The following is a 25,623-nucleotide window of genomic DNA, read 5'->3' as shown; positions in this document are numbered from 1 at the left end:
CCCTAATTTGCCCATGTTTGTGAGTTCAGCTTTTTCACTTACTATGTTAAAGCTGAATGTAGTAATATCCAAAAGATCTTATAGTCTGAAATATGATTCTTAGTAGGTGCTGGTGCTCCATCAGCCTGCCATGCTGAATGTTGGTTAATAACTCACTAGTTCTCCTTCTCAATAGCAGCCTCTGCCCGCTGGCCTGGAGGATATCCCCTACCCCCTTCCCGGAGCACACCTCCTCCAGTGACGACTAATTTGGGGGTATGAAAGCCTGCTCCTCTTGCCTCAAGTGGGGCCAACTCTGTGGTACAATCTGTTCTCCTGAGCTTTCTGGGGAGAACAGAATGAAGCCAGTCTCTGGCTAAGACCACATTCTTACTTACCTTCCCTCCCCTCATCCTCACATCTTGCTTCTCTTGTTCCCCTTCTCCTGACAGTTATCCTCCAGGAAATCACCTCCACAAGGATCCCTACCTCAGGCTCTACTTCTATAGGACCTAACCTAAAGCATTAAGTGACATTGTATCATATTTTTTGGATTATTTATCACATGGTTCTTTAGGAGATGGTTAAGCACCTCAGGCTTAATGACTGATCAAGATGAATACTATATACTCAATTTCCTAAAATTGATATAAAACTCAAATATGAGTATGCCGAAAATACTAAACTTTGTACTTTGGAAAAATACATTGAATATTAAACCTATAAAAGTTATGAACTATAAATCAATGTAAAATTTTTTCAGTTCTAAGTAAAAATAAAATGTATTATTAATATAACAATAAAATGCTTAGAAATAGCCTAAGTATATTTGATTTTAAGAATTCAGAAAAGACTCACTTTAAGGAAGCTAACTCGCTGAATAAACTCTGGTTTTCCTTGAACATTCGCTCCTCATTTTTCTTATTTTGTTCTTGCAGATCTTTCACTTGACTATATAATCGTTCATTTTCCTTTTCATAAACAGAAAATTACATTTTAGTTAAAAGTCATCAGTACTTATACAGCAAATATATATGCTCACAACAGATACATCCTTTAAGCATTCTTAAAGTCTTTTAAATTTTTTCAGTTTTTGAGTAAGCAAAATCTTTTATTAAACTCTTTATCTCAGAAGAAAACCTGTTAATCTGAAAACAATTCTTTCCAAAATGCTTACTTGAAAAAAAGAAAAAAAAAGGTGCAAAAACTCTCAAAGCAAGAGATCCTAAAGTCAGTGTAAGGCACTGTATTTCACAGAAGTGGGGGAGTGGCTATAGGAATAACTACATCCCAACTGTGAGGAACAGGGTCAGAAAGGCCCACTGGGACTGTTTGCATTCTCTTTTTTCTGTTTCTAACCTGGCTCCCTGCAGTGAAGTAATTGGATATAGTTAGCTATGACAGGCTTCCATGCTTGTTTTTGGAACTTTCTGTGAGCAGGAAGTTAGACACCAGGTGTTTCCAAAAGTGTAAGGACAAGGCTGAGCAGAGACTAGGCCCAGTTCTCCACCAGCCTTGGACTAAAGAGTGACTCAAACAGTGAGATCAGAAGGAGAAAGTACCAATCTGTGCTTAGGTGCCGTGGCTTATTAACCCTTTTTAAAATTAAGAATCCTATGAAAACCAATGACCTTTGAGGACCTAATAAAAACCACGGACTCTCTCACCATGTCTGGCCTGGTGCCTAGTAGATGGTCTGTGCCTGAATACCTGCAATTTAATGTACATAGATACAAAGTTTTGTGTTATCTTTGTGGGAGAAGCTAGTTGGCATCCTTCTGGGTCTGTGAAATCCTCCTTAAAAATGTGTGCTCTACACAGCAAGATCAGAATGGCAGGTGAAGGATTTGGAAGGTTCTAACTCTAGGGCAGTGTGTCCTCTGAAACCAGTATTCATTTATAGGAAAAGTTGTGACAATGCTTTCTCTGGATGTCCTCTGATGACAATGCTTGTTATTGACAGGCTTGATGCTTAAAGGTCAAAAGAGAAAAAGGTAATGAAAGAGAAAGAGAAGGGGAGGAAAGTAAGGGGAAAAGGAGGAAACTAAGATGAAGTTTTATGCTGGAGATCACTAAACCTGTCCTGGCTGACTGGCTTAGTCAACATCACCAAGATTCCATCACATATGGCAAGTATCTGCCCTCTGTAGGACACACAGATTTTCTCTCATTTAATTCAAATTTTTTCATTCTTGGCACACCGGCAATTAATTTCAGATTTGTATTTTTGAATAGAATACCAAAACTAGTCAATACAATCCAGTGAAAAGCATTACACAAAACTAAAGAAAAACAGGGCAGTTTCTAAGGAATATGGCTATTAAAAATAGTAACAGGTGACATTCACTAACTGGTTAGTACCTAATGTGCCAGGTACTAACAGGTTGGTTTACACTTTCTTATTTTAATTTCACAACCATCATGAGGCAGCTATTATTATTACCATCTCATTTCAAGGATGAGGAAACCGGCTTAGAGAGGTGAAGTGATTTGCCCAAGGCAGCACAGCAGGTGGTGGGGCAAAGACTAACACAGGATTCTTTGAATCCAGAACCCATGCTCTTAACCACTTTAATTATACCCATTAAAAATGTTCAGACTAGTCAAATTACTATTTCCTCATATTTGCCAGAATTCCTATTACCTGCTAGAGGAGCACATTTTTTAATATGCCTTATTTTTACAATTAAAGGATCTCAAGAACAAATTCACAAGGTGCTGAAGAATCACCATACTTGTTGATATCCTTGAAGAAGTGTCTCTTGTTCTTGTATTTCTTTTTGAATTTGCTTCAATTTTTCTTCAGTGACAGGATCAGCTGTTTCTCCAAAATGTAACCATCTTTGCTTTTTGTTTGTTTCTTCAAAGCTACTCAACTTTGAGAAAACAGACGTTTTATTTAAGTAAGGAAATGATGAAATGAGAAATAAGGAAGAATAACAGACAACTCAAGGTGCATATATATATAAAACTGTCCCATAACCACAATGGAATAACACTAACTACAGTTAAATCATTAGCAATGTTTTATGCTGATGGTTCTGGTGATGAAAGTAACTCAGGAATGCTACAGTGTCATTCTCTGAATCTAGGCCCTTCCATAGCAGTTCTTTCTGAAACCATCTTCTTTGAAGATCAGAGTGAACTAAGGGATTTGTTCTCAGAAAGGACTGCTAACAGAAGAAAATTATCAAAATGGGCCAATTTAAATTTTGATTTTCTTCCCCCATTGGGTTTGATTTAGGCTCTGCTGTGAGGAGGCAGTCTTCAGAACCCTGTTCATATTTTACACAGCAAATACAGCAAGTCAAACAGCCACAAGAACAAAGGATGACAATGCATTTTGCAGGGAGTAAAAGTTTTTTTTTTTTTTTTTAATCAATGAAAGGAGAAATAGGACAATGTGTCTAGTACCTTGGCTTGAAGAATATAATTATCTTGATTTAGTCTGAAGAGTTCCTTTTCCTGTTGTCTCCTTAGTTCTTCCATCTTATTTTCCAGCTCTCTCTCTTTTTCTGAGAATGTAACTTTAATTTGCTCAATTAGGGCTTGTGCACCCCTCCATTTTTCCTCTGCTTCCTGAACTCTTTTAAACATAAGTAACTCTGTCTCCTTGTTCCCACCACAGTATCCTGAAGAATCCTTTTAAGGAGAAGCATCACTTCATTATAGTATATTTACATAGTAGATTTGAACATAGGTGGTTGGGAAAAAAACCCACAATGAATAAAAATGACATGGTTAACAATGTTCTACTATATAAGGAAATCAATAAATGTTCAGTAAGATTAGAACATCACACTTGATGCAAAAGAAATTTCACATATTACTTATACTTGAGTTTTAATATTACAGAACAGAAAAAAATTATGAATATGATTTTGAAATTCAATACCTACATTCTGAAACTGAACACCGTAATCAGTTTCTGTAGAATCTTCAGCCTTCTTAGGGGAGGCCAGGCAATTTTCAATTTTGGGAGCTGGTTTACCCAGAGCTGCAGGCTTGATGACTTTTGTTTCAGATAAGATTTCTGAATATTGTAAACAATAGACAAAAGCACCACAAATGCAAACAAAGTTGAATGTTTATTCAGCAATTATGTAACAACAAATACTAATACAATGGGAACACTAACATAAATGAGGATCTCAAAATAGGCTGAGGTATAACACTAGAACACAGCTGTTTCACTACGTGCTCACGGATGCCCATAATCAACATTTCACTCAATTTGACAGAGAAGGCTAACTGACCCAAGATTCACATCAAATGATAAATGGAGCTAAAAAATGTGAGAAGAATGTGGACAGGGATAATTTCAGGCCTTACTAATTTTAAATAAACTATCCTTTTAAATATTCACAGCATTAATAATATCTAAATGACGAATCAAAGAGCAGCTGATAACGTTATAAAGCATTTTAGTTCAGATTAAGTGTGCTCTCAAAGCACACTTTTCATAAATAGTGTGTATCAAAATATAGGATCAGTGGAATAATATAAATTACATGGCAACTTTATAACAGCTAGTCTAAATTTGATTAAAAAATAAAATTATTATACTGCTATAAAACCCTGATAATATATATTACATTAGAAAAAAATGTGATAAATGTATATTCTAGTCAAATTTTCAGCTATTTTAAGGTACTTCATAAATCCCCAAACAGTATGAATAATCCTAAGGCCAATAAGTTATTCAATTAATAATAATAATAAAAACATTTATGACAAATACCTGGAAGAGATCTTGAGGCCCATATTCAAATACTACAGGTTCTGAGCTCAAGAGTCAGTAAACATTTATTTATCTGCCTTAGAGGTAAATGAAGAATTTGAAATTTATATTTTCAAATATAATTTCTTCAAGGTGCTAACTTTTTAAGTGTAAAGTTTACATTTTCATTAAAAGCGAAATACATGGTTATTGAAGATTTGGAAAATATAGAAGAGTCAAAAGAAGAAACAAGTCACCAATAGCACCTCACCCAAAGATTTCTTTCTCATCTTTTTTCCAGGCATGCAGAGGTTTTCTTTACAGAGCACTAGTCATATTTAATTGGACTATCTGATGTAAAAGGGTTTTTGGAGAAATTTCCTGAAGTGTTCCCAAAGAAACTGAGTCATTGTGAAAGCTGGCATTCATCTTTCCAGGTCACTGGAGGTCCATTAACGTGGCCAATGAATGGGGAGTGATCTGCTAGGACTGTCATTCTCCCTAGGAAGTGGCAGCTAAGAGTGGCAGGTGGTTCTTAGTCAAGTTGTAGTCAGCCAGTGCTTTTATACCAGAATTCTCTCTTCCTGAGTTCTTAATTATGATTTTTCTAAGTAATTATTTTCAGTAATGGTACACAGTATATTTTTTCTTCACATATGAGAGAAAATCTGCCTGGATATAAAATTCAAATGTGAAAATGCTGCAGAATTTGGACTTTATGAACCTTTCTTGAAAAAAACAATGGATTAAGAAAATTTAGTCAAATAAGAAACCAATCATCATAATTCCAGAATGAAGAAGCTATGGCTAAGGGACTTGTGAAAAGCATTCCATCTCTTTAATAACCAGAACCAAGATCTAAATTCCAAAGCTGAGGGGGTTGCAGGAGAGACTAAATACATTTTGGACAAGTAAAAATGAAATCAACAAAAATGAGTAAAAGGCATGTGAGTGGGAGATGTAAGAGTTTTACTATCTTATATTTCATAGAAGGGGAAACTGATAATGCATAAAATTGAAAATGTAGTTAAAAACAGCATGATTTTGGCAACATTTGAGTAGTTTTCAAAATTTATTTTCTTAAAGGGATGTTTTGAGATCTATTTCCTAGGATGAAGTTTCATTTTCTTCTTACAGATTTAAGAAAAACTAAATTTAATATTTTATTTAAAAAGAACTTATGAAGAGTGATCCTGTTCTTATAAAATGTTTTGTCCATTTAGCTATGTCTGCCTCTCTCCTTCCATCCACCCATCTACGCTTCCTTCTATATGTATACATGATACAAATATACACATGAGAAGCATGAAATGATGCTTCACATGTATACACATGACAAGCATGAAATGATGCTAACCCAGTGTGACACTAGTTGTTTCTTGCTAAGCAATTGCTTTACTTTTATGTATTTTTGAATTTAAAAAATGAGCAACTATTCCTTTTGTAACAAGAAACTTATTAGTCTAAAAATAAAAACATAGATTAACAGCCAAAGAAAATTAATTTAAAATAAAAAGGATAACAACCACATAGCAGGCACTGCTAATTGCCAATCTCCTCTTCCTCCCTATTAATTAGAAACTTCCTTATTAATTTTGCCCAAGCAGCAATGTAGCCAGTTGAAAATACTCATCTCCCTGGACTCCAAGTAACTGGGGGTGACCACAAGATCAAAATTCAGGCTAATAAGATGAAACCAAAAGTTCCTTACCTGGGGCTTTCAGAAAAGACACTATTTTCCTGATTAAGAAGTTGATTAAAAAAAAAAAAAAAAGAAAGAAAAAAAAAAAAAGAAGTTGATTTAACTGGCATGAACCTTTTACCTTTCACCTTTCCTCCTGACAGGGCATGGAGGCTGAATAGCCATCTTATGACAATGAAGACAAAAGTCACATATAAAGTATTCTGCAGCAGAAAAGAAAAGGGATCTGTTCCTTGCACAGTGGCACTAGCTCTGAACGGCCTATCCCTGACTTCATTTTACGTGAAAAAGAGAAATTCTGAGTAAGCCCCAGCAGCTGGCTTATTTTTCATCTTAACCAATATTGATTCTAAGCTCAGTTAGAAAATGCATTTTCTGTACACTAATATCTATCTCGGAGTCTGCTTGTTGGAAAGCCCAACCTGTGACAAGTAACAACCATCCAAAAGAATTAAAATTCTTCTGAATAAAAGTAAAATTTCTCTGAGGGAATTTTACAAGAAAAAGAGATAAAAAAGATATTACACTTAATGGTCTAATGAAAAACAGTTTAAAAATGGACAGTCATGGTTTATCATTGTACTCTAATATAAATTTTAGTGTTTTACTTCTATTTTGATAGTCACAAAGACTATAAAATTTTAAAACAGGAAAAAATACTCATAAAAATATTGTTGTCTTCATCTATCAACCTCTAAAGCATGCCCCTCATTTCTTTTCCATCAACTGTGACATTACTTCTGTCTTCATTCTTAGTAATTTTTTTTTAATTTTTTTTAAACTTTTTATTTTTTTTATTTCTATATTTTAGAGACAGACAGAGTCCTAGTAAGGGATGAGCAGAGAGAGAGGGAGACACAGAATCCTCAGCAGGCTTCAGGCTCCGAGCTGTCAGCACAGAGCCCGACACGGGGCTCAAACTCACAAACCGTGAGATCATGACCTGAGCCGAAGTCGGATGCTCAACCAACTGAGCCACCCAGGCACCCCCATGCTTAGTAATTTCAATACACTCATAGGTGATCCTTTCAAACCCTGGCTTTTGGGTCATTATACTCCACTTCTCCACCTCAGCTATTTGCTTCCATTGGTACAGTCTAGACCTTTTCTATTACCAGTAACATAATCACTCCTGATCTCAGTCTTAGGCATTTACTATCACTCCTATCTTCCACTTCATGCCCTCTGGTACCTGGATTCCAACAATCCCTTGACCAATTACTAGATTCCATGACAGCTCCTCTACTCAAGGACTCACAGTCAGTTGATCCTACCTGTTTCATACTGTACTACACCCCTCGATTTCCTTTCTTCCTTCCTTACTCAACCTGAATTCCACATACACCATTAAGCTCCCTTCTTACTCCTCTCTCCATACACTGCACTCATTTGGCAGAAACCACTCTTCTTGATAAATCCAACTATACACTTATCCAACACCTGTAGTCACGCAGCAAAATGTGGACACGCACACTCACACACACAAACATGCTGCCTGATTCAACTTAAATGCATAATCACTAACTACAAGAGAACTCTGCTGCTGGCACTCTAGTCCTTCAGGATGGCTATTTCCCATCTTCTCTTCTCTCCTCCAACACTCCTACCCCATCCTCAATGCCAGCTAATGATATTATGTTTTATTTCTTAGAGAAAATGGAAGCAATCAGAAGAAATCATCCATATTCTTTCACCATTTCTACCTACCCACCAGTATCTGTACCTACATTTCTCTCTTCCCATCTGTTTCCACAGATAAACTGTCCATGCCTCTATCTAGAGCCAACCCTTCCACTGAACAGTAGATTTGCTTATAGCTCCTCTACTCAAGGACATTATTGTAGCAATTCTTCCCCTCTACCATAAATTACTCAATCTTTCCAAAAAGCATAAACATACTATTAGACATACTATTATTTCAGCCACTTAAAAAAAAAAAGCACAACAAAAAGCTTTTCTTGACTCCACCTCCCATGCCAGCTACATGCTGTGCTCCAGGGTGGTCTATAAATTAAGTACCCAATTCCATTTCTCCTAATCCCTCCTATTCTCATTCAACTTGCATTTTACAGCCACATATCCATGGAAACTGTCCAGTTTACTGATGACCTCCTCCTTGCTAAACCCAAGGGTTGGTGCCCAGTTTCCACTTTCCTTTATCTCTCAGCAGCAACTGATAGAGAAATAAATTCTCCTTTCTTCAGTTAGCTTTCAGGATCCCACATATTCAGGTTTCCTCCAATCTCACTCTATTCTCTTTGTAGGTTACTCCTTAGGCCTTGGTTTGCTTTTTTCTCTAGCTATGCTTACTCTCTTGATAATCTTTGTCAGTCTTATGTTTTAAAAACTACCTATATTAGTTTTAATAATAACTCCCAAGTCATATCTGCTGTCCACACCTCCCTCTTATAGTCTAGACTTTTCAATCTAATTGGCTCCTTGTTGTCTCCACTTGCATATAGAACGATCATTTCAAAATTATCACCTCATCAACTATACTCTTGATCTTCCTTCCACCCCCAAATCTACTCTACCAAAGCCTTCTCCATCCCAGCTGGACAGTGACTCTATTTTTCCAGCTACTCAAGCCAAAAATTTTGGCATCATTCAGAAATCCTCTTTCACAACCCCAAACCAATCTTTTAGATTTTTGGTTCTACCTTCTTTTTTTCTTTTTTTTTTTTTTTTTACTTTTTTTTAATGTTTATTTATTTTTGAGAGACAGAACATGAGCGGAGGAGGAGCAGAGAGAGAGGGAGACACAGAATCTGAAGCAGACTCCAGGCTCTGAGCTGTCAGCACAGAGCTCGATGTGGGGCTCGAACCCATGAGCCATGAGATCATGACCTGAGCTGAAGTCGGACGCTTAACCAACTGAGCCACCCAGGTGGCCCTTTGGTTCTACCTTCTAAATATATCCTTAGTCAACCACTTCTCATTACCTCCACTGCCACCACTCTGGTTTGAGCCCCATCACTTCTAGCCTAGATTCCTAAAATCACCATCTCACTGGTTTCTGTCCTTCTTCCCATGCCCCGTATGCTATGTGAATGTATTTATATGTATATGATCTTTAACACAATTGCCAGAGAAATCTGTCTAAAGAGGTCAGATGAGGTTACTCCCATGTCAAAGCTTTTCAGCGGCTCACCTGTTTACTCAGCGTAAAATCTAAGTCTTTAAAATGCCCTAGAAAAACTGATACATTCCAGCACTTTTGATTCTCTGATCTCATCTCCTACTACCCTCTTTACTCACTCTGCCCTCATGATACAAGCTTCTATGCTGTTCCTTAAACATGCCAGATATTCTTTTCTACTTTAAGACTTCTGCATGGTTATTTCACCTTTCTGGAATATGATTCCCCAGGTATCCACATGGCCAATACTCTTATCTCCTACAAGTCTTTGTTCAGTGGCTCCTTCTCAATGAGGCCTACTCTATCCTATTTAAAGCTGTGACCTGCTGCACTCCACCACTGACACTTCCTCTACTTTTTACTTTTCCTTAGCATGTAACATCATTTACTTATTTATTATGGTTACTGTTAAATGTCTCTCCTTATCAGATGAAAGTTCCACAAAGATGGGGGAGGGGAAGTGAGGTAGCCCCTCACTGAGGTAGCCCAAGGGCCTAATAGTGCCTGGGCCAAAGCAGGTGCTCCAAAAACATTTGTGAAATGAATGAATCTGGATAAAATAAACTTCAAAAATGTTGGGGATTAATTTATCTAAAATAAATATAATAGAATAAATAATACTAAAAACAAAATTAGCATGAATACTCCTAAACATCAATGAAAAATTTTCATTCTTCTCTTGATCATACTAAAATTTGAAAAATGTCCCAAGTGTTTATTTTTTTAATATTAAGCACTAGTTCCAATGAATGGTTAATTAGTGACAAGTAGATGACAACGTCACAAGTTGGTGTTCCACAGGAAAATAAGAGAATACAAAAGACCTTGTAGGGAAAGGAACTGGAGGTCCACAGGTTAAGAACAGGAGGAAAGGATGCTTGCATTAATCCTACAGAATCATATTCCTGTCTGTCCAGAATAACTACTTCCTGCTGCTGTTTTCTCCTTTACTCTCACATAAATCAGCCCAGGCCTTCTTTTCCATCTGAGATGCACAGGCTGCTGCAGCAAATACATACAAAGGCATACAAATACAAAGGCAGGAGAGAGTCTATTTAATGCCTCAAGAATTTAAAACACAGTCAAAGTGGTCCTGGAATTAACAGTCTTAGGGAAAAGCAAGGAAAGACATTTTAAGCTAGAAATGAATTTTCCAGTGAGGACAATTCTCCTCATGACAACTATCACCATATAACAATGATGAAACTGGTCACCTATTACATTTAATCATAAAGGAAAGGATGAAATGCTTCTGGCTCCATTGCTCCCCCTTCCTCACTGGAGTTTTTTTTCTTTCTTTATTTTTTTAATTTTTATTTGTTTTTGAGAGAGACAGAATGCGAGTGGGTTGGGGCAGAGAGAGAGGGAGACACAGAATCCAAAGCAGGCTCCAGGCTCTGAGCTGTCAGCACAGAGCCTGATGTGGGGCTCGAACTCACTAGCTGTGAGATCATGACCTGGGCCAAAGTCAGACGCTCAATCGACTGAGCTACCCAGGTGCCCCCCTCAGTGGAGTTTAAAGGCAGCAGAAATGTTGGTTTGATATGAACACTTCTGTTTCTTTTAATAGCTGCATAGACTTCTAAATTGAAAATTACCCTTTCCTACTGTCAATGTAAATGAACTGCATTAGGAAATAACAGAGGCACTGCAATATATAAAAATACGCATTATGTGATATATAAAACATCCTGCCTATCTCAGCCTATATGAAACTAATATCCAAATAATCTCTATATCAACCTTCATTTGTAGCTTGCCATTTGCATTCTGAATTTGTAGGTCTTCTCTGGTAAACAACGGATATTCCAAAGTCAACCAGATGAGGTTAAGTTTGACTCTCCTATCGTCTATTCATTTCCCATACTTCACAAGTGTCATTCTGGAAAGCCAAAATCTAATGAATCTTTCAGAATGGAATATACTATCTGAATATTAATTTTTTTTTATAAGAAGAAAAGTTCACAGAAGGAGAGAAATAAATAGGAAACGTAGAGAACAAGGACCATAAAATAATACACTATATGCACAGAACTATAATATGAAAAGAGCATATGATTACCTTTTTTCCTAGCTTGATTTGAAGTAGGAATGGGTCTCACAGTTTTACTTTTCATAATGTCCTTTGAAGTTTTCTTTTCAAGAGTAGAAAAAGATTTGAATGGTGAACTGGGTTTGCCATAGCCTGAGCTCCTAACTGATGCATATAATCCACTCTGGGGTTTTCTTTTAAGTACAGGAGGTGCACTTCTGGCCTTCTTGTGTGGTTCATGTTTACCAGTTATAGCCCCTTCTTCGCCAGAACTGAGTTGAGATCTAAAAGTCTGCACGCAAGTAGAAACTCTTTAGGATATATAAATTAACTTCAACTACAGCTGTGAATGGAGATTTAACAGATGGCAAACCATAGTGATTACTAGATAATAGTTTGTAGAAGACAAACCACTACATATTAGAATTCTCAAAGTCTCACTCATCAGAATTTTAATATTTTGAAGCACATCTTCAAAGTCAGGAGTAAAACAAAGCAAAAGAATAAAACAAAATAAGCTTGCCAGAAAGCAAGACGTGTAATTACTAGAATTAAGATGGAGGAAAGCAGAGAAGAATACATTTTGAAATAACATAAAATTTTATCTTTTTTCCCTATAATTCTCAAGATAAAAATTTATTAATACCCTGCCTTATTCCACAAAAAACTTCAGATGGTTTATGGTAAACATATAACTCAAAACCATAAAACTACAATACCAAGATCAAAGAAACTATAAATCAGAATAGATCAAGAACAGAAGAAAATGGAGCAGTAAAATATAACTTTCTCAACAGCTGCTGATAGCATTTTTGTAAATGACAACTTATCTACTTTTGTAAAATACACACTACTGGATAGATTAAATAAAAAGCATTAGAATGATGAATAAACTTTATTTTCTTATGCTACTCAAATTCTAGACTATGCTTACTAAAAACAAAGGAAGAATGTAAATAATGGCTTCCAAAAGAAAGTGAATGCTAGATAGTGGTATTTTACAATTTGGGGATTATAGGATGTTGTAATAAATACTGCTCACAAATATCCAGGATCTATGTGGAGATTAGTATGTAATCAGTCCCACCAGCTTAAGAAGTACCTACTTATCAATAGTATTTACATAACTTCATTTCTCAACATGTCTAATCAACTTAGATTATAAACACTTACTTTATTTACTTTGTCATCCGGAGGCAATAATGGAGGACCAACAGATATTTTTTTCCTCAAAATATCAAGGTACATTTTATCTACATGTTCTTCCGTAGCATTTACTCCTAGACAGCTATTTTCTCTATCTTTATTTGTTGTCTTTTGTAAAACCACATTCTCTTCATTTTTGTCAAAAAGTTGGTTTACATTTTGTGGTTCTTGAGATATAATATTTGGGTTCCTCTTAAGGGGTATAGGGCTAACAAATTCAGTTTCTTTACTACCAGCCAGTTTCTTATAGCTATAAAACAAAACAGAGCATGAACCTTAGGTGACTCCTCAAATACCAGTTTTATACACACACACACACACACACATATATACATATACACACACTATATATATCACATATACACACACACAAAATATAAGATTTATATTTTAATATGTATAATGTTATTTATACATAATATTAAATACATTTGATATTTATAACTATTCAAATTATGTCCTGAATGTTAAATACATTATTTGTAATTCTGGCTGACAGAGTATGCTCACATAGTGTCATTTAACTGTTTTAAATTTCAGATAATGTAATTTTAATGCAGTATAATATAAAGAATTACATGGATAACTCTGAGACCTACTTCAAAGGAAAGCCAAACAAAACAAGACTGAGATGGTTTTAGTGTAAGAAAAAATAAAAAATGAATCTCTAAATGACCTTTGTGTAATATATAATTTATCCATAATACCTTATAAAGTCAACATGTATTTGAGGCAGGAAAAAGATTTTACACATTTTTACAAGAAACTAAAGAAGTAATCATAATTTATGTCAGTGAGAAATAGAACATAAATATTAAAAAGCATAAATTTCATCACAGTATAGGAAAAATTTTTAAGTAAAACATGAAAATCACTAGTATTTAGAGAAAAATCATTTCTTTGGTTTAAAATAATTAAATACAATGCAACATTTCAGACCATTCAATTTTTAAAATAGAGAAAATATCCCTTAAGGACATTTTCTAAATGTGGTTAAATATCAGTATATTATAGGGGCTCCAAAAATAGGGATATTGTTATTTTCAAACTACATAATCATGGTCTATTAGGTCATTTAATTTTATAATTTATAAGATAATGTCATTTATAAAATAAAGTTTAAGAGGCTACTATTTTCATATGAGATAGATCGGTTTCTCAGTAATTGTGAGAATTTTCTAAAGTAGTTGGAATCATCAGAAAATATAATAGTTCTTTCCTTCTTCATGGTAGCAGAATCTGGCTAGAAGTTATCAAAACTGTTTCCTGTTCTTCCTGCATACTAACTAAATTATGTTTCCTTGCCATCCTGCATCTACCTGGGGCCGCTTACTAGTTCTTGCCTTTAGAACGTGAGCGCTATGGTGACAAGAACCTAAGATATGTGTCATTGGCTTAATGGCTGGGTTTGGGGTGGCAAGGAAACTTATGCTAAAAGCTGGAGAAGTGGCAACCCATGTTTTACACTGACAAAACATTTGCCAAACTGTTACCTACAATAGTTTCTAAGACAGATCACATAGCTACTGAGTCTGGGATACTAAGAAAAATAGCAGGAGAATTTCTAAGCGCTAGCTACTGTTGGCTACGTTTGACTAGATATTATAAGAAAGACATGAGCTCAGATTTAAAAAGGGCCAGTTTGTAAGAAAAAATAAAAGGGAACAGAGAGAGTCGAGAAATTAAGGGCCTCATAGATTCACTTTGTAAAGAGCATAGACTCAAAAGAGTAAGATTTGGCATTGAAAAATGCAGGATTTCATGAGACTTCTCAGTTGAAAAGAGTTACTCAGTCCTTTGACAAAGATCATATTAAAGGGGTCATCTTCACTTAAGGTTATTGTTCCCAATAATATCCAAACAGCTGCGACTGAATTGACAGGAAAAAAAGGGGGGCAAAAAAAGCAAAGACTTAAAGCAGATTTAAAGCCTCTGTCTAGAAAATTAAGTGTAGTTACTGGCACGAGGGACTGACTGGAACCAAATAGATCAGAAGCTCTACTAAATTTATTTTTTAAGACTTTTTTTTAATGTTTATTTTTGAGAGAGAGAGAGAGAGAGAGAGAGAGAGAGAGAGAGCATGAGCAGGGAAGGGGTACAGAGAGGGAGGCAGAATCTGAAGTAGGCTCCAGGTTCTAAGCTGTCAGCACAGAGCCCGATTCAGGGCTCTAACTCAAACTGTGAGATCATGACCTGAGCTAAAGTCAGACACTTAACCGACTGAGCCACCCAGGCGCCCCACCCCTCACCACCCACTAAACTTTTTGAACAAACTATAATAATAAAGAAACTACAACCATACATTAAAAAAAAAAAAAAAGCCAGAGATTTGTTTGGGAGACCTAAAACCACCTGGTGGTAGGAGGTGGACTAAAAAAGGAATGCATCCTCCAGGATGGGCACAGCCTCCCTGCAAAACCGACTTCAGTTGTGGCCAAGGGTGTAAATATCCTTACAAGGCGTTTCCAGTGGACTTCAAGGTTGCATTACTGATTGCTGTATTTTCCTCATATATTTCCCTTCTGAATGGGAGTATTTGTTGCAGTTTCGCCATCATATATTGGATCAAGTACAGAACTTGTGCTTTTAATTCACAGATTAGTAGACACTGAAGAGCTGCATTCAAACCTGATGGAGAAGACTATGCTCCACCTGAAAATCCTGGCCTTTTAGATGGACAGGGTCCTGTATGAGACTTTGGGCTATTTGCTTTGGGGAGGGGATAGTGGGTCTTTGTATGAAGGTGAGTAAAATGGATATTTGGCTACTAAAAGGGCAGATTCTCGTAGAGACTAATTAGATGCCTAATAAACTCATTTACTTCTCTGAGCACACAAGCAGATCATATTTCCCAGCCCTCTTGGACCCAATTTGCTAGATGTGCTGGTTATTACCAGTAGAATATGAAGTGATGTAATATTTCTCTGTTGAGGCAGCTAAAAAGAATTGTGCTAAATTATCTTTTTTCTTTATCAACTGGTTGAATGAGGCCATGACAACCTTAAAACCATGTGTTAATGACAAAGTAGCCTGGGTCCCTAAATGACTATGTGGAGTAGAGTCCTACTCCAACCCCACTGACACACATGGGATTATGACACGAGCAAAAAATACATTTTCGATGAGGTTTAGCTACTAAAATTTTAAGGACTTATTTGCTATATCAGCTGAGATTATTTACAGTTTACTAAAGAGGTTTCAGATATGTGTACTAGTTTATACCACTGACATTTTGGTAATTATTGTTATGGCTTTAATGTAAGTATACTTGTTTTTAGCTTTTAAACAAAAATGAAAAAAATTATATTTAGAATTTACAGTAGTAAAATGATTCCACCTATGCCAGCAAACACACAAGATGTGTAAAAAAATCTCTTCATTAACACCAACACAGTCCCAAACAGCAGTAAGGGAGAATAGTCTGCCCTTTAAAAAATACTATCTAGTGCTGCAGATCAGTGGGAAAATACTAAGCATTCAAGTAGATGGGTTTTAGTGTAAGCTTCATTGTGTCACTTTCTCTCAACTAGCACAAACGCAGAAACAGGATGAGAAATCACTACAAGTGGATTTACATGATGAGGATGTAGTACAAGGAAGGGCTCAAACTGTGTCTGCTGAAAACACAAATGAACAAATAAATACAGGAATGGATGACAGGCTTTTCACAGAAATATTTCATGGAGATCAGAGATCTGACAATGTAAGTTGTTAAAACACACAAAGATTTCTTGTGTTTCCTGGTTATAACCACATGATCTTTGTTTTTCTTTCAAGTTTATTTATTTTGAGAGAGAGAGGCAGAGAGAGAGAGAGAGAGAGAGAGAGAGAGCGAGCACGCATGTGATTGAGTGAGGGGCAGAGACAGAGGGAGAGAGAGAATCCCAAACAGGCTTCATGCTCTCAGTGCAGAGCCCAACTTCTCGCAAACCAGAAGATCATGACCTGAGCTGAAATCAAGAGTCAGACACTTAACCAACAAAGCCACCCAGGCACCCCTACATAACCATACGATCTTGGGCAATTTATTTAACTTCTTTAAGCCTCAGTTTCCTTATCTATGCAATGGGGATAATAATAAAATATAACTCATAGAGTTGCTGTAAGATTAAAAGAAATCTAAAATGCAAAGATGTAAAGAACTTTGCACACACAGTAAGCGTGTGATAAAAACGTCAGCTGTTATCATTATTATCATCACCACCACTGCCACCACCATCATCTTCATGACCTGGTTCTTGTGAGAGCTCCACTACTAAACTGATTTACCTCAGTTCCAACACCTGAATGATGCGAATAAAGATGCCTGACCTATTTGTTATGAGGATCACATGAAATGATGGATGTGACACTCTAATAGATGTGACACAAATGCAAGGTTACTGTAACGTGCTACTCTGTGCTGGAGAATGACAGGAAGGTCCCACAAGCTTCCATTAAGATGTACTGGCGCTGGTGCATTTTCATGAAGCCGACTGCTCCTGTGACCAAAAATCTTACCCTGAAAAACGATGGCTGGTCTGTGACTAAGTACAAAGCTAACTGGTTTATAAATAAGCAAATCTATGACTCATACAGAATAGAATTCAAATCAACTGCCCTGAGCTATTTAAAGCTGAAAGGATTTTAGTTTTCAGTAAAAAAGCCTTCAGAATACTTGATGGCAGCAAACGTTTTTTTAGTGGCATCTATTTTTAAAGTATTTTTTAATTTTAGCACTAGAAGAATTTTGATAAACTGAGTAAGAACTACTAATAAGGAGAGCAGTGACTCAAAGGTAGATTCATATAAGCTACTCGTTAAATCATTCACTAGGAATGAGCATGCAGAACAAATGATTCTAAAAGTTTCCAGTAGTAAAACAATAAGCAAATAAACAATCTGTATAATCCACTCCAAAAAATCTCATACCTGACAGGTTGTAAATCAAAACCACTGACACCAAAAGAATCTATTCGGATAGGTTTCATCAACTCCTCTACCGTGGGCAGATCTAAGAGGGAAAAAAAGTTAAAATAGCGACCCCCGAAATTATGTGAATTGCTTAATGTCTAATCCCACTAAGATTACATTTTTTTCTGACCAACAGAACTAACAAAATGATATATACAGTAAACCCAGTTTCCCACTATAAACTTACTTGTACCAAGAAAATCTCCTTTGATTTTTATATTTGAAATATATATATCTATATATTTGATGTATCCATCTACATCAATATCAAATATACGCGTATGGGTATGTCCATACATGCACACACATTTGTTAAATATATTATTTAGTTGATCCTCAAATACTATTCTCTATTTAAAAAATTACTTTAGTATATGCATAAGGAAAAGCATAAAAAATGTGCAATTTTTTAGGTGATTTTCTGATTTGGTCAAGGCATACTGAAAGAGGAAGTGAAATTTTATCTTGTGTTCAGCTCTAACTTTATAGTTAAACTACTGATTCCCAAATTTCATTTTAGCAAACCTTTTAAATTAAATTCAGAGATTGAGAAACAATCACTATAGCAAACTATTTAAATTATACCACAAGAGAAACTCTTCAGAGAGGGTCTCAAATGAACTTTTACCAGATTCTGTAGTAGAGATATTTTTAGAGGACTCTTCATTTTCTTGAGGATAATCTTTCACTGAGCTCTTGATATTTTCCAATGCATTACTCTCAATCCTTTGTTCATCTGTATCTCCCAAAGACTGGGCTACCTGACAATAAGCCTGATGTAGAGCTTCAATGTCACTATTGCTTTGTCCATAAGAAACACCTGTTGAAATAAATGTAATCTCCAGTATAATCACACAAATACGTGAGAAACATAAACCACTAATAGCATCCGTTAGTGTGTTAGGAATGGTGAACAAGGTTGTAGGACAACAGCAACATTATAAACACAAGAGTGAAATACAAACATTGGTAATACGTAGCTATAGCCTACCAGTATGAAAACGTAAAACGCTCAATAACTCTTCAGCAAGGTAAGATGTGTCCTGACATGATAATTGTGAACTCTGATTCCACTGGTTACTGCCTTCTCTTCCTACTACCCTTAATCAACCCCATTACGTTGGATACAACTATCCCTAAATTTCCTAACTGACAAAATCGTTCAAGAATTGTGTCTTCCCTTACCATTACCATTCTCTCTCACTTTTGCACTCTCTCTCTGCTTCCCAGTGCCACCAAGTATCCTACAGTCTGCATTTCTTTAACTGAAATTCACTCCTCTAACTCTGCAATCCAGTATGTGTTCCAATATCCTGCTAAAGCTGTTATAATCAAAAGTAATTTTCTAATAGTCACATCTAGCCATCTTCAATTTCTCCAACCCTGTGAGACGTCTGACACTGTGCTTTCCTGGAAACTGCTTCTTTTGTATAGCCTCTTCTTCCTGTGCTTCCCAGCACTCTGATGGCTACCTCTTTGTGCTTTCTGGTAAATGGTTCATCTCAGGGTCCCATCTTTAGCCCTCTTTTTTAAACCTCTCATTTTTTTTTTTTTTGAGCTGGCTAATTTTATCCAAGACCCTTGGCTCAACTATTACCCATATGCTTGTGACACCCAAATCTATGTCTTTTGTCCTTACCTCTTTTTTGAATATTAAACCTTCTAACAGATATTTACACTGTTCTATAAGTAAATCAAATCTAGCATATTCCCAACTGAATTAATTGTATTCCCCAACAAAACTTGTTCTACTATCAGTATTTTGGGAATGGTATCACTATTCACCCAGTCATCCAAAATAGAAAACCTGATGTCTTCGTTCACTCTTCCTTCCCTATTAACCTTCTCCTCCTCCTACCAATTGATAAATAAATTCTGGAAAAAAGAATTTTAAGACAATATGACAATAATGATCTAAAATTTTATAAGTATTTTTATTACTCATTTTGTACCTTTTACTACCAATGCTCTAATTTTCAAAATTAGAGAAAAGGATAAAAGAGTCATAGAAGAGTGGGGAAAAAGAAGAGAAAAAGGGTGAGTAGTCTCCTCTTCTGCTGATACTCATGATTAATCAAATAGTGCTTAAAAATAAAATAGATGTAGCTTCATCAGCAAAGGGCTGACTTCTCTGCTTTTTACCTTACAAAGAAAGGACTTTATGTAGTTCTTTTATATATTATTACAAGTTAAAAGCTCCCTAATTTTTCTACTTTAGGAAGTTGACAAATGTCAAATCCTCTGGTGCAGAGACAAGGATCTAGTCATGAAGTAATACTGTCATCCTGGGACTGCTCCTGTCATGCAGTCATCGCACAAAAGGGTACCTGCCCATGAGACAAATGAAAATAAGCAAAAAGCTGGATCTGGCCCCCATTTTCACAGTTACCAACCTTTCTAAAACAATAAAGCACAAAGAATTTCAAAAGTAATACCTTTTTAAAAAGATGATCTTTGAGAATGTATCAACTAAACTGAGGTTTCTTAATTCTAGAAGAAAGTGGTAAAAAACAAAACAACCTTCTCATTTTTCAGTTCTTAACTCAAGTTCAGATGCTGATTTGAAGATTTTCAAGTGTATTTTTGAAATAGTAGGTAAACTCAATACCCCACAACTAATAACTATTTATACTATATGCCTTCAGGTTTTTTATTATGATTTCTACCATTAATAAGGGTTGATATAAATAACAGTGATGAGAACCATATAGTTGCTACTGTTTGTTGAATCTTAACAATATACTAGGCACTACACATTCCCTCAGTTGACCAACACAAGGTCTCATTTTAAAGAAGAGGAAACAGGCTTAGAAGCATTAATTGCCCAGTGTCACACAGCTGATAACTGGCAAGGCTGGAAATACAAATCTAAGGCTATATGACAATAAGATCATATATCCTCCAGTAATAACAAATTATTTCTGAGTCAAGAACATTTAAGAAATAAGACCAGAAAACTACACCTTTATAAAACTGCTTGAATCATCTTACTAGAGTTTTTACATTCAGCAATACCTTAAAAAAAATTGTTTATAACCTACAGCAGTGGTTTTCATACCATGTTTTACAAAATCATAGTTTCTCAGAGAAAATCATGGATTCTACAGATGTTTGATTGAAATTTCATTTTAAATTGTTCTTTAACACATAAAAATAGAAATTAATCTGCACATTCCAATGTGCCATTTATGGAATATTTTGAAAACCATCAGAGTGATAACTTTGGCCTCCTGCTTTGTTTTCATGTACATCTTAGAATGCAGTTCCTCTGACCATTCTGTATATATATGAATTTCCTATAACGTATCATTGATTAGAAAAGCTTTAATTCTATATTGGTCTTTTTAAAAGAATTCATGCCGGGGGCACCTGGGTGGCTCAGATGGTTAAGTGTCCGACTTTGCCTGAGGTCGTGATCTCAAGGTTCATGAGTTTGAGCCCCGCATAGGGATCTCTTGCTGTCAGCACAGAGCCTGCTTCAGATCCTCTGTCCTCTCCCTCCTTCTGCCCCTCCCTCACTCCCTCTTTCTCTCTCAAAAATAAATATTTTTTTAAAAATGTAAGAGTTATAGAATTCAGATCAACTTACTGAAAACTGCATGTAAGGTTGACTATCACAACACATATGTGACATCTACTTAAACAGTAAGACTGAAGAACATGTGCTCAGCACATGCTTTCATTATGGTGAATATTCAACTGGGTAATAACAAGCAAATGAGTAACATGATTTTGTTGTAATTTTTTTACTTTCATACTTATATTTTTAAATGGAAGTGGATGAAACAAGATAGTGGTGACTTTTGGAACGGCAGTAACTACAAATAAGACCTTGAGTGGACTCTGTCCTCTGTTTTTTGATCTGGTTACTGGTTACATGGGTGTATTCATGCTATGAAAATTCATCAGGTGGCACTATTATGATACATGAACTTTTCTATGGGTATATTATACTCCAATAAAAAAGAAGAAATAAAAAATAAAATAAAATAAAAATAAAATGCAAGCAGATGTTTAGAGTTCACTAGTGATTTATCATTTCTATTGCTCTTCTGTTCCAAGTATCTGGATTGGTTTAATTGACCATACTGGTCAACTGAGACTTTCAAAGCAAGATGATTAAAAAGTTCTCATTTGCGACATTTATGCAGTAAACCAAGATTTTTTTTACATTATACAACAAACATAAAATATACAAACATATCAGAAGTCTGATGATAATACAAGAACTACAACAAAAAAAGAATGTAACAAATATCTGAGGTGCATAGGTGGCTCAGCCAGTTGAGCGTCTGACTCTTGATTTCGGCTCAGGTCATGATGTCACCACTCGTGAGTTTGAGCCCTGTGATGGGCTCTGTGCAGACAGTGCAGTGTCTGTTTGCGATTCTCTCTCTCCCCCTCTCCCACTCACGCTCTTTCTCTCTCTCTCTCAAAATAAATAAACTTTAAAAAAAGAATATAACAAATATCTGAAACTTATGATTTTAAAAAACTCAAAATACCATTACTGTTCTCACTAACTTTATAAATAAATATTATAAATGTAAACATTTAAATTTATACTGATATAACACCATTTTTATCTACACAGAGAATAGTACATGATATTTCATTTGCAGGTAAGGATTCCACCGCTTTACAAGTTTGAAAAGGCATGGTTCAATGTACATTAGAATTTTGGAATGTGATTTAACTTTCTCCTGCACAGAGGAAACAATGGAAAAGCAAAGTAAGACCAAAATCTCATTTCTCCTACATGTTCCAAATTTAACAGAATACTCTAGAGGGGCAGAGAAAATTATTTAATATTACCTATAGTATTACACTTTGTATCAACAGCTTTCATCCATTTATTAATAAGTTTTTATTAAAAACAGACTTTACTTGGCCTAGTAGCATTAAGTGTCACCATTATCAAATTCAGATTACTTAGGTTGTTAAATATGGTAAAAAATGTGGGATTTAAATTTTTATTGTTGATATAGCTATTACATATATTATTATATACTATATTTCCTTATCTAGAAATAAAGTCATTTAGTCATAAACTCCTACGTATTTAGAGAACAGTTTTTCACTTTTACCTGTTCCTGTCATTTCATTATCAGTCATTTCTGGCAGGGACTTTGGCTTAGTTGCTCTGTCCTGTTCATCAAGGTTGACCTCTGCAACAGAGTCTAAGGAATCAAGCAGTACCACTAGAACAATATAAAAAAAAAAAAAATTAGAGGAATTGTACAGTTCCTTCAATTTAGTATTTTAATCATATGCAAGCTGTATAAAAACAAAGATATTTACATGTAAAGAGTATATAATCATATATCTGTAATAAGTATGATCACATTAACACACATAACTATACTTATATACAAATCTAATGTACATTTATGCGTGGGATGCAAAGGGCCCGTGAAAAATAACAAAAAGGTATTCTCCCCACCCCTTTTTGAGATATAGTTGAGATATAGTTGACAGTTAAAAATTGAGATAGAGTTGACAGTTAAAAATTGTATATATTTGGGGTGCCTGAGTGACTTCAGTTGGTTAAGCATCCGACTATGGCTCAGGGCATGATCTCATGGCTCCTGAGTTCAAGCCCCGTGATGGGCTCTGTGCTGACAGAGATTCTCTCTCTTTCCCTCTCTCACTTGTGTGGGCTCGCTCCCTCTCAAAATAAATAAATAAACTAAAAAAATTGTATATATTTCATGTGTAAATTTGATGTTTTGACATATGTATACACTGTATATGTATACACTGAAATAATGACCACAATCAAGTTAATTAATATATCCATTATCTTATATAGTTACCTTTTGTGTGTGCGTATGGTGACAACAATTCAGATTTCCCCTCTTATCAAATTTCAAGTTTTAAGTATAATCATGCTGTTGTACATTAGATCTCCAAAACTTTACTTCTCTTGTAAAACTGAAACTTTGTACTCCTTAACTAACATCTTCCCATATCCCCCTCCCCTAGCTCCTGGTAACCATCATTCTACTCTCATTTCTACAAGTGTAACATTTTTAGATTCCATATATAAAGTTTTTTTTAATGTTTATTTTTGAGAGAGAGAGAGAGAGAGAGAGAGAGCGCGCGAGCATGAGCAGGGCAGGGGCAGAGGCAGACAGAGAGGGAGACACAGAATCTGAAGCAGGCTCCAGGCTCTGAGCTGTCAGCACAGAGCCTGACCTGGGGCTTGAACCCACGAACTGTGAGATCATGACCCGAGCCGGTTGGCCGCTAAACTGACTGAGCCACCCAGGCGCCCCTAGATTCCACATATAAATGAGATCATGCATGTGTGAACAAGACTAACATGACACATCTGCCATGATAACTTTTCTGTGACCTGAAACGTTCTTGAGCACAGCTGCCTTCCAACATCAACATTCTCTCCTTTTCCTTAACCACATCCTTAAGAACACTCTTGGGGCATAGTGTCCTTGATCTGCCCTGGAGATAGGACTATGACCCACACCAATTTTTTTTTTAATGTTTGTTTGTTTGTTTATTTATTTAGAGAGAGTGAGCACTCATGAGCAGGGGGAGCAGGCAGAGAGAGAGAGAAGACAGAACCCCAAGTAGGCTCTTTGCTGTCAGCTTGGAGCCTGACACAGGGTTGATCTCACAAATGGTGAGATCATCATTGGAGTCAAAATCAAGAGTCAAAAGCTTAACTGAGCCACCCAGGGACCCCCCAAATGTTGAGTTTTAGCCAATATCCTTATTACTGTTTCAGAGGAGAGGATTTGGGAATTTCATACTCATCCATTCCTACACATGTCCTATTTATTTCTTTTGAGTGAGCTTTTGTAGTTTTTATTTTTATTAATTTTTTTAATGATTTCAGGAATGAATTTAGTGGTTCATCACTTACATACAACACCCAGTGCCATCCCCAAAAGTACCCTCCTTAATGCCTATTGCCCATTTAGCCCATTCCCCCACCCAACACCCCACCAGCAACCATTAGTTTCTGTATTTTAGAGTCTCTTATGGTTTTGTTTCCTTCTCCGTTTTTATCTTATGTTTGCTTTCCTTTTCCTATGTTCATTGTTTTGTTTCTTAAGTTCCACATATGAGGAAATCATATATTTGTCTTTCTCTGACTCTCTTCACTTAGCATAATATACTTTATTCCATCCACATTGTGGCAAATGGCAAGATTTCATTCTTCTTCACCACCAAGTAATATTCCATTGTGTGTATGTGTACACACACACACACACACACACACACACACAATATCTTCTTTATCCATTCATCAGTTGATGGACATTTGGGTTCTTTCCATACTTTGGCTATTGTCAATAGTGCTGCTATAAATATTGGGGGTGTGTGCCCTTTCAAATCAGCATTTTTGTAACCTTTGGATAAATACCTAATAGGGCAATTGCTGGGTTGTAAGGTAGTTCTGTTTTTAATTTTTTGAGGAACCTCCATACTGTTTTTTAGAGTGGCTGTACCAGTTTGCAATTGCACCAGCAGTGCAAAAGAGTTCCCCCCTTTCTCCATATCCTTGCCAACATCTGTTGTTGCCTGAGTTGTTAATTTTAGCTATTCTTACAGGTGTGAGGTGGTAGCTCATTGTGGTTTTGATTTGGTATTTCCCTCATGATGAGTGACGTTGGGCATTTTTTTTCATGTGTCTGTTAGCCCTTGGATGTCTTCTTTGGAAAAGTGTCTATTCATGTCTTTTGCCCATTTCTTCACTGGATTGTTTTTTGGGTGTTGAGTTTGATAAGTTCTTTATAGATTTTGCAAACTAACCCTTTATCTAATATGTCATTTGTAAATATATTCTTCCATGCCTTTTAGTTTTGTTGATTGTTTCCTTTGCAGTGCAGAAGCTTTTTAACTTGATGAGGTCCCAATAGTTCATT

At 35.9% G+C, this 25,623-nt stretch overlaps 1 protein-coding gene across 4 annotated transcripts in view; it reads right to left on the bottom strand.

Moving 5' to 3' along the window:
• The window catches only part of CEP162 (centrosomal protein 162), a 113,720-nt gene that overhangs the window by 54,997 nt on the left and 33,100 nt on the right, over positions 1-25,623 (bottom strand). For all 4 annotated transcript variants that reach the window (XM_015066728.3, XM_027057314.2, XM_027057316.2 and 1 more), the window contains 9 exons: positions 22,819-22,932; positions 18,360-18,551; positions 17,690-17,771; positions 12,746-13,028; positions 11,603-11,864; positions 3,879-4,012; positions 3,394-3,621; positions 2,715-2,855; positions 838-950 (listed from right to left, as the gene is read on the bottom strand). In XM_015066728.3, the coding sequence (XP_014922214.1) occupies positions 838-950; positions 2,715-2,855; positions 3,394-3,621; positions 3,879-4,012; positions 11,603-11,864; positions 12,746-13,028; positions 17,690-17,771; positions 18,360-18,551; positions 22,819-22,932 (1,549 nt within the window). The remainder of the gene's footprint in view (positions 1-837; positions 951-2,714; positions 2,856-3,393; positions 3,622-3,878; positions 4,013-11,602; positions 11,865-12,745; positions 13,029-17,689; positions 17,772-18,359; positions 18,552-22,818; positions 22,933-25,623) is intronic.

The sequence above is a fragment of the Acinonyx jubatus genome, chromosome B2 (genome assembly GCF_027475565.1).
Source record: "Acinonyx jubatus isolate Ajub_Pintada_27869175 chromosome B2, VMU_Ajub_asm_v1.0, whole genome shotgun sequence".
NCBI lineage: Eukaryota > Metazoa > Chordata > Mammalia > Carnivora > Felidae > Acinonyx > Acinonyx jubatus.
This window is presented reverse-complemented; position numbering and strand designations above follow the sequence as displayed.